This window comes from Penaeus monodon, unplaced genomic scaffold, assembly GCF_015228065.2.
Source record: "Penaeus monodon isolate SGIC_2016 unplaced genomic scaffold, NSTDA_Pmon_1 PmonScaffold_148, whole genome shotgun sequence".
NCBI lineage: Eukaryota > Metazoa > Arthropoda > Malacostraca > Decapoda > Penaeidae > Penaeus > Penaeus monodon.
Genome location: NW_023643931.1, coordinates 130,447 through 140,632, shown reverse-complemented (window position 1 = coordinate 140,632; position 10,186 = coordinate 130,447). Strand labels below are relative to the sequence as shown.

Here is a 10,186-nt window from a genome sequence, read left to right as displayed (position 1 = left end):
CAGGTTTTCTTCCTCACCTCTTGAGAGGGCAGCCACCTCAACTCCTCAGCGCTTCAATTCCCGCGATAGGCGAGGTAACCGCTCATCCTGCCGCAGGACCGATTTTCCACCAAGCGCCTACGCCGGAAAGCACGCCTGAGGTTAAGCCTCGGGGTGGTCACTCCGGGTGCAACGCCACCTCTGCCGCTCCCACCAACACAGCCCCCGATAAAGGGGGTCTGCAGTTCCTGTGGGACCGCCTATCCACCTGTGGGGTTTCCCGAGGGCTTTCCCCCACAAGCTTTCATGTGGGTTGGCCGCCTCCGGGACCAGGCGGACGAGTAAACTCTCCGCTCCATCCTGCACCCCGACATTTTCCCCGCCAGAGGACCCCACAGCCCGCTTTACTTGCTTGGTTGGAGGGACAACACCCCTCCCCCCCAGGCATTTCCATTTTAAAAAAGGAACGTTGCTCAAGGTCATTCTGGGAGAGGTACTGGCCGGCCCACTCCCCCGAGCCGCCCCATTTCCCCGGGTGGATAGGGGGCAGGATTTGGTACGAAGCCAGAGCGTGTCCACACGGCGGTGGGCCATAACGCCGTACCTCTGGGCCTCCTGCTTCTCCGAGATCCCCCACAGATTTAGCTGGGACCTCGCAGGTTACCCAGCTTACCCATGGGTGGCCACGAGAGGCACTGCAGAAGGTCTTAATGATGGAGAGGCTGTTGACCTGGCAGGGAGACTATTCAGAAGCTGCTTCCCTTTTTCGCACTGGGCTAGCCAGGGGTGGAAGCTGCAAGCGAGAAGGCATGCAAGCACTTAACACTATCTAGCTACCACACCATCGCTTCACATCACCATGCACGTGAAGCACCCCACCCACCCATATGTAATATGTGTACATATATATATATATATGATATATATAGAGATATATATATTGATAGAGATATAAATATATATATATATATATAACACACACACATGTTTATTGCATATATACATATATATCTTATATATATATGTATATATATGCATATTATATATATATATTATAATATATATTATATATATATATATTATCTATACACAATATATATATATATATTAATATATATATATATATATATATATATATTATATATCTATATATATAATATATATGTTCTATGCATATAACCTATATAGATTATATATATGTATATATCTGCGTATTATGTATGTATATACATATATATAGCTCAAGTCAGTGCCGGAAATAGATATGGTGCTCGATAAACACCGGGCGGAAGGCAATGGCACCCACCGCTCTAAATTGATAAGAAAAAAATCATGGAAGCCCATGAATGTCAAAGTCCGGCGGTGGCCGAATGGTTGGCGTCGACTCAAGACTGTCACGACGGCAAACTGAATTCCGAGGTTCGGGTCCAAGACCGCCGCGTTGTTCCCTGGGCAAGGACTTCACCTTGCTTGCCTTCACCTAGCCACTGGTTGGCCAAAAGCCAGCCCCAAGTCAAGTGCTGGTCCCAAGCCCGGATTATAGAGAGAATGCTTACCTACAAGTACCACGGCACTCTCTCCGTGGAAGGAACTGGGGACCCTACCCCGTGCTCACTCCAGAGATCACAACATCGAAAATCTACATGAAGTATCCATGCTGTGACCACGGCGGCTCCGACCATGAACCTACCGTTTAAAAGACGAAGAAGAATACATATATATATATATGCATATATATTATATATATATATATATATATATATATATATATATATGTATATATATATATTATATATATATATATATATGTAATATATATATAATATCTATATATATATATATATATAATATATATATATATATATATATATATATATATCTATATATAATATATATATATATATTATATAGTATATATTATATATATAGATATATATATATATATATATATGAAATATTATACTATACAATATATATTATATATATATATATATATCTATATATATATATACTATATATATATATATATGTGTGTGTGTGTGTGTGTGTGTGTGCGTGTGTGTGTGTGTGTTCTACATATTATATATATATATATATACTATATATATTATATATATATATATATATATATAGATATATATATATATTATGTGTGTGTGTTTGTTGTATATATAATATTATATTATATATATATATATATATATATATATATAGTATATATATATATATGTATATATATATATACACACACACACACACACACACACACACACACACACATATACATATGTGTCAAAGGCAATGAGAAGTTCATCCTACACAAAACAGTCCACTGCATTGTGGTATCTATAAGATGAAAAGGGCTTCGGTAGTTAACCGTAAGGAAAAGTCCGGAGACAGATTTTCTGAGGCAGTTCGTTGCCTCTTGCGATCACGTTCTGACAACTCCTGCGACACCGCTGGTGCTAAATCGTATCAATCTTTGCTGTTCCTTTGGATCCATCAGCTGCGTGGACAGAAGGAGCCTGCTGCATGGGCAACAGCTTGCTCATCACATTCTTTCGCCCAAGGCATTTACTCTATGTATACGGGTGTGGGTTGAGACAATTATGCCGTAGTTGACCTCGACTGATGGCACTCGTGGTCCTGCCTACTGGAATATCCTCTTTCAGGTGCAGGACCTGAGCTCCCTCTCTGAGGTGATACAGCCTTTGGGTGGCTGTTTCACTGGAGAAGGAGGAAAGAAGGGTTCTAAACAATTATGTCTATCTTGTAGGTGGAAGGGCATCCACTCTGGTCTCTCCCTAGGGTTTCACACCTACCCACGTGCGTGGCATCCCTGTCCAATGTGGAGACGGGAGTCATGGAGGTCGAGCGATGCCGTGCATGATTACGCCCTGCGGCTTGCAACACACCTCTTTGGTCCTTTATTCCAGCAAGATGGATAGCTTGATCGTGGCCTGTTCAGGTTAATCGGCTGGTCTCCTTCAGGAGGCTAGGGTCAAGCAGTCAATGTCGCTCGTGAGTGGTCACGTGAGTGGCGGTACAACGGCCATATCCTCTCACCACCACTGTGGCTATTAGACATTAGTTCCAACATAGAACTTCCCCTTGTTGGCGTGAGAGGATGAAATAACTGCTTAATTTATGGCAAATATTTCTACAACCCCCTCCCCCCCCCAAAAAAAAAAAAAAAAAAAAAAAAATAGAGAGACAAATGATGGCGAACCGTGCAAGGCCCAGACCACAGCCATACATGGCTTCTAGTGGCAAAAGAAAGTCCAAAGCACAGGTTGACATTGTGAGACGACATCAGCCAAAAACATGTCTGTCCATGAGATTGTCCAGCATATGGACTCTCGTGTTGGCCTTTCCAGGCCAGCACCCAAATCAGGGAGAGACCTCTGAGCACGTCCTCAGATGTCCTTCCTTCACGAAATGGGAGCACAAAACGCTGAAGCGCTGGAAACACTGCTGCTCCCACGACTGTAACCCAGAATTTAAGCCGAAAGGGCGGTCCGAAACGACCCAGGCCGGAGACAGACTCTGAGGTAGAGTCTGGAATCCCTAGGCGTTTCCCACAGTTCAAGGTTCCCTGAAGGCTTCGGCAATGCCTACCAATTCGTAAGAGCATTGGAGATACAGAGAAAAATCCGGTTGTTAATCCGGGTTGCCAGAGACCAGGGCATAATTATTATGCCCAAAGACCAAGCTACCCTGAATTTCCTGCAGGAAACCAAGGAACTGAAAGATAGGAGAAAAGTGTGTCTCTCGCCACTGAATCCCGACGATAGGAGAGTCAAGATGGTACAACTTGGCTTTATACTTTCGTATGATGTGTATCTGATCACATCACACCCACAGGTCATGGACACTTCCCGAATGTCGAAAGGGAAGAGCCCAACCAGCAAGTCCTGGTTCCCTTGAAAGGAGCCCCAATCCTACCCTTGGATCGGGGTAACTGGGCCTTCAGTCTACGAAATTATTTGTCGAGCCACTTCAGTGTTTTATAGTGCACAACAGATACTGTATCAACCAGGCTAGCTCCATCACCAAGCCTAAATGTGGTGTCTGTACCAAGGCACACAACACCGAGGTGTGCCTTAAGGCACACAAGGAAGGCTAAAGGGACACAAGAGCCAAATATCCCAACTCCAGGCATCACGCCTGGAGCCTGGCTTGCTCTTCCAGGAAAGAGGCGGCCCTCAGGCGACATGAGGTTGCTAAAAATCGACCAGACTTTGTTCCTGCACCCATGTCTGGGGACAGAACAAAAGAGAAAAGGCTTCCATACCTCCTAAAAGGAAGAAAGCCCCTCCAAAGCCACCACCGGATATCTCCAATAAAAAAGGTATTCCGACATTTCAAAAGTGCAGAAAAAGAACCACATGAATAAAGGTCCAACCCTGGCCATGGCCTCACAGGCAGAGCCAAAACAGGCTGAATCTGTGCAGCCAGTGCCAGAATAAGCTGACATTACCCAGATAATGTCAGCAAAGAGAAAAGACACACAGATAAAGCCTGAAATGAGAAAAGCCAAACTCTCAAAAGTCATAGCTACCAAAGGCTCTCCACCTCCCAGTGGACTCATGGATAGCCTGAGAAACAGCCTAAAACCAGATGAAGGACTTCACAATGGAATTGTCGGACTCTGAATCCGAATAAAAAGACGTCTTTGATGTAACTATCACCAAGTAACATTATGACACACAATCTAAGCAGTGGAACATCTAGGCTTTAATACAAAGAATGCCATTCTCCACGCCATTATGTGATCAAGGAAAATTGACATTGTCATGCTCCAGGGGACTGTTCGCTTCTCAGGGTATCGTGTCTTCATGTTGCTAAGCACAGCTGGCAAAAGAGGCTTGATCTCCCTGGTCAGAGCAACAATCCCTTGATCTGCAACAGCCGATGCACTGCACTGTGGAAAGGATGTTGAATCTCTTGCTGTTGAGATTCACTTGGCTGGGAACCCCCTCAAGCTGTACAATATGTACAGCAAGCTAGGCTGTAGGAGTTTAGACATCAGCCAGTTCTGTACTACTGAAGCACAAGACCGAGTGATCATAGGGGGAGACTTTATTGCACACCAGCCTATCCTGGCTCCCTGCAGGACACCAAATGCGGCTGGCCATCACATAGCCAATGTGCTTGAGACCAACGCATGTCAGAGGAGGGGTCCTAGACCTCTCTTTGGCCACTGCGGCTCTGGTGGAGAGAATTAGATGGTGTGTAGATGAGACTGTCACAAATGACCATAATGGCACTTTTACTACCCTCATGGATGCTGGCCCAGCCCAAATGGCACAAGCAAATCCAAGATGGATAATAGACAAAGCCAACTGGCAAGCCTTAGAAGCCTTGCCCCAAGGTGCACACACCATGACCCTCAAGCAGAAGCAAACAGACTGGTGCATGAGTTCTCTGCGAGAACAAGCAGCAACAGTCTGCCAGCCGAATTGAGGGCAAATCAAGAATGCCTACAACCAGACAGACTTGCTCATATCAGAGAAAGGGCAGCCAAACCTGATAACTCAGATGGTATCTTCTCTCTTAGGGAACTAAGACAACTACAAAAATAGTTCTTGCACAGCTCTGGGTTCTGATAGTATCTCGTACCCCATAATTTCCCACCATTGGATGGCATTTGAAGCTTGCATTCCTGTACATCGTCCAAACAAGTCCTGAAAACTTCACTTCTAGGCACTCAGAGCTGGAAGAAAGGTCTATCATAGTTCCCATTCCAAAACAAGGAGCTAGAAATACCACCCGCCCATCTCTCTCCTCAGCTGTGTGGGCAAGACAGCTGAGAGAATGGTACTAAACCGACTCCATTGGAAAATGGGATCCCCACATGAACACCTTCATGGGTTCACAAGAGGTATGAGCACAGCACACAGCATACCCGTGCTCTTAAGCACAATCAGCACCGTCACACCTGTGGTAGTATTCCTAAACCAGAAGAAGGCTTTTGAATTAGCAAGTCTTCTTGCTATACAGGAGACCCTGATCCAGAAGGGAATCAGAGGAAAGCACTTGGCTTGGATGGGTGACTCTTTCCAGGATACAGAACAGCCAAAGTCAGATTCCAAGGTCACCTATCACAGCACATGTCACTAGAAAATGGAACACCTCAGGGTGGGGCCCTCAGTCCAGCCCTTTTCAACCCTAATATCCTACATCCTCAACATACACCTCCCAGCAGGGTGCAAGATCACCTCCTATGCACATGATCTCGCAATCATCTCCACTGGACCAAACTGCCTAAGCAAAGCCCAGAACTGTCTGAACCTTGTATCTGAGGAGTGTTGTAGGACAGGACTAAAGATCTCTGCAGCCAATTCCAAAGCATGTCTCTGAACAAAATGTTCAAGGGACATAATCTGAGAATCCATGGAATGGGAAAAAAACCCCTTTTTAGGAAAAAAAAAAAAGAATGGGGGGGGAGGAGGGGTCCAGGTCTTCCAATACCTTGGGGTAACCATTGACCTGAACTTCTCCTTTAAAAAGGAGGTCCTGTACTTGGTTGACCGAACCAAAGCAAGACTGTCTGCCATGAGAGCAATGACTGGGAGACACATAGGAGCTAGACATAAATTATTAAAGTCATTCTATGTACATATCATCAGTCACATTGTGGACTATACTTCTGTCTGCCTATTGCCACAGAGCCAAGATTAAGAGAAAAATTGGAGACAATTCAAAATAAAGTTGCCAGGATCATTCTGGGTGCCCCAAGGTGGATGAAGGCCCTTAATCTCCTCATGGAGGCAATTCTTCTCCCCCTGGACTCACAAATTGATCTAATGGCAGTCACCTCCTTTCAAAGGTCATCCAGACATCCCGCAACACAAACATAAGACAAAAAATACTCAGATGCCTAGAACAAGACCAACTCCTGGCTGTCTCACACAGCCGATAAGCTATCAGCTCAGAGAACAACTACTTGCCAAGGGCATAGAATCCCCTTACACCGACTTTATTGAAGTCCAGCCGTGAGCACAAACCTTGCTCGAGTTCTCTGTTATGAGCTTGTCAAGGAGAAAGAATCAATATTGCATACCTAGTCTAAAGGCAGAAGCTGAGAGGGTCATTGCAGCCATCACTCCTCCGGGTAGTAGAACCTACTTAATGGATGGATCAGTCGATCCCTTAAACCACACAGCAGGTGCCGGCTTTGCAGCAAGGGATGCACACAATCCATGAGGGTAACAGACTCTACAGCAAAGCTCACCCAAAGACATCTACCTCTGACCACTGTGCTTACCATAGCACAGAGGAATCTTGCTCAGGGTACAAGAATAATCATAAAATAGGTCCTAGCCACATAGGCATCAGAGGGAATGAGCTTCCAAACAGACTGGCTGACATTGGCAGGGGTATGCCCCCAAATCCCAAGATCATAAAACCAAGCCGAAAATCTTAAGGCAGAATTGTAATGCCACGCTCGTGCCTTCTCCTTAGCCTTCACAGAAGAGATCCTCCTCCTCGGCCAGATGGTACTCAGACGCCACAGGCTATGCGCCACTGGCACTCTCTCAAGCAATCAATAGAGGTACCGAATCAGACTACGTTACCATTGCGCATGGCAGATCATAGAGACAATTGACTATGCAGAAAGATGCTGCCCACACTGTGGCAAGCCGAACGCCACGCCGGTACATTACTTACAGAATTGTGAGCACCCACAATTTCTGAGACAGGGTCCACCCACAACAGCCGCCGGGCTGGTAAAGAGATAATGCCACATGCTTACATCATGGCGCCAGGAGCGCCTGCTGGCAATCCCGCCACCACGGTAAGCATAGAGTGTCATAGAATAAAATGAGACAGCCATAAATAGCTGACACAGGCCGGGTAATATGTATGAAAGGCCCGGGAAAAGCTAGACCTTCGCAAATCTCAAAACAGCAACATCGACTGATGGTAGCCTTCAATATATATATATATATATATATATATATATATATATATATATATATATATATATATATATATATATATATATATATATATATATGGTGCAAGTAAACAGAAGGAAAACATTGAGAATACATTAAATTTAACCAAGAGTTGTATTTTCGACAAAATATTTTTTTAAGCTCTTCTCCATACAATTTTTGTAATAAAACCCTTTTAGTGGGCCCTTCATGCCTGAGGAGCTCTTTCAGCTCGAGGGACTCAAGGCTGCAACCTATTCTAACCTATACTAGGATAGTCCGGCCATGTTTGTGGTTCTCCTCGTACACCATGTGTAAAACGAGTTAGATAAGTAAACATGTCAGGTATTCGCGGCACCGGATACCGGAATGAAGCAAAATCCGATCTCAGGACAGCAGGCAGCTACAAGAGATGTTGTAATACAGTATTCAAATAAAATATCTGATCTTTTATTACTGAGCTTTATTAAATGTCTTACACGAAATTCTCCGAGATAGAAAAAAAATGACTTTAAATCATTTACATTCGCGTTTGGTTACAGAATACATACAATGGGATGAGTATGTAAAATACAAATTACCAAACTGCTCTAACATAATTTAATCAAGCACAAAATAAGTCAGTAGAGTTCCAAAATAACTTTAATGAGAAATAAACACACACACACACACACACACACACACACACACACACACACACACACACACACACACAACACACACACACACACACAATATATATATATATATATATATATATATATATATATATATATATATATATATACATATATAGATATATATATATATATATATGCATATATACATATATATATATATAATATATATATATATATATATATATATATACATTATATATATATAATATATATATATAATATATATATATATATATATATATATAACCATATATATGAAATCATAATATATATATATATATAATATATATATATATATATATATATATATATATATATATATATATATATATATATATATATATATATATATATATATATATATATATATATATATATATAATATATCATCATCACCATCAAGGGGCTAACGCCAACGGGGGCGCATGGCCGCATCCACCCTTCGCTTCCAGCCGCGAAGATCCCTAATCTGTGTCGGAATTCCCCTGAGCCTCAGGATCTCCCATAGCGATTCCCGATGCACCGAGTGAAACGCCTTCTTGAGGTCGATGTAGGCTGTAAGCAACCCACGACCAAACTCACGCTGGCGTTCCACAATTACTCGAAGCGCTAGTATACGGTCTATCGTGGACTAGCCAGGAGTAAACCCAGACTGCACCGGTCTCTGATGCCTCAGTAGGTGGTTTCAGAAGAATGTGGGCGAGAACCTTGCCTGATATGCTGAGCAGTGTAATGCCACGGTAGTTGCTACAATCCCAACGATCCCCTTTCCCCTTCCAGAGAGGAATGACCACGCCCCTCAGCAGGTCAGGGGGAATGGTACCAGACTGCCAGATGGCAGTCAGGACTGTATGCAGGCCCTGAGCCTTAGGTTCACCCCCAGCCTTTAGCAGTTCAGCAGGGATATCACATATGCCTGCTGCTTTCCCACTCTTCAGCTTGGAAACCGCCATCCTAACCTCTGTTAGGGTAGGAGGTTCCTCACTGATGGGTGGGTCCGGCACAGGCACTGAGACATCGCTTGTATCCAGGCTAACTGTTGGAGGGTCTACCTGGTACAACTTGCTCAAAATACTCAGCCCAACATTCACGAACCCCAACATGATCTGAGATGATCCGTCCATCCGCTGATCGGACTGCAGTCATCTGTGAGGAGGACTTAGAGTTCTGTTTTCTCAGGGCTTGGTAGGCAGGGCGAAGGTCACTTACCAAGAAATGGCCTTCAACCTCCTCAACAAGATTCCTGATGAACTGTTCCTTGTCCCTTCTCAGCAGTGTCCGAGCCCTATGCACCATGGAACGATGCAAGACTTGATTCCCATTTAGCCGAGCCTTGCGACATGCTTCAGTGGCCTCTAATGTCAGAGGGAGATGGAATTCTGCCTTGCCCTCGGGCGTACGCCAATGGACTCCCGAGCTGCTTCGAGTGTTATGCGCTTGAAGAACTCCCACAGAACAACTGGGTCCGTCAGGTTGTCGAGTTCTGTGAATCGGTCAGAGACTGCCATGGTGAACCCACATGCACACTCCTCCTCCCTTAGTCTGTCCAGGTGAAACACCTTTGGGTGGACACTGGAGGGACGG

The 10,186-nt window shown here is 44.1% G+C and overlaps 1 protein-coding gene across 1 annotated transcript in view; it reads right to left on the bottom strand.

The window, feature by feature from the left end:
• Nucleotides 1–6,303: 6,303 nt before the first annotated feature.
• The window catches only part of LOC119569394, a 10,735-nt gene continuing 6,852 nt past the window's right edge, over nucleotides 6,304–10,186 (bottom strand). Inside the window, exons 3-5 of the mRNA XM_037917576.1 lie at nucleotides 8,187–8,325; nucleotides 6,933–7,013; nucleotides 6,304–6,338 (exon numbers count right to left, since the gene is read on the bottom strand). Of these exons, the coding sequence (XP_037773504.1) occupies nucleotides 6,304–6,338; nucleotides 6,933–7,013; nucleotides 8,187–8,325 (255 nt within the window). The remainder of the gene's footprint in view (nucleotides 6,339–6,932; nucleotides 7,014–8,186; nucleotides 8,326–10,186) is intronic.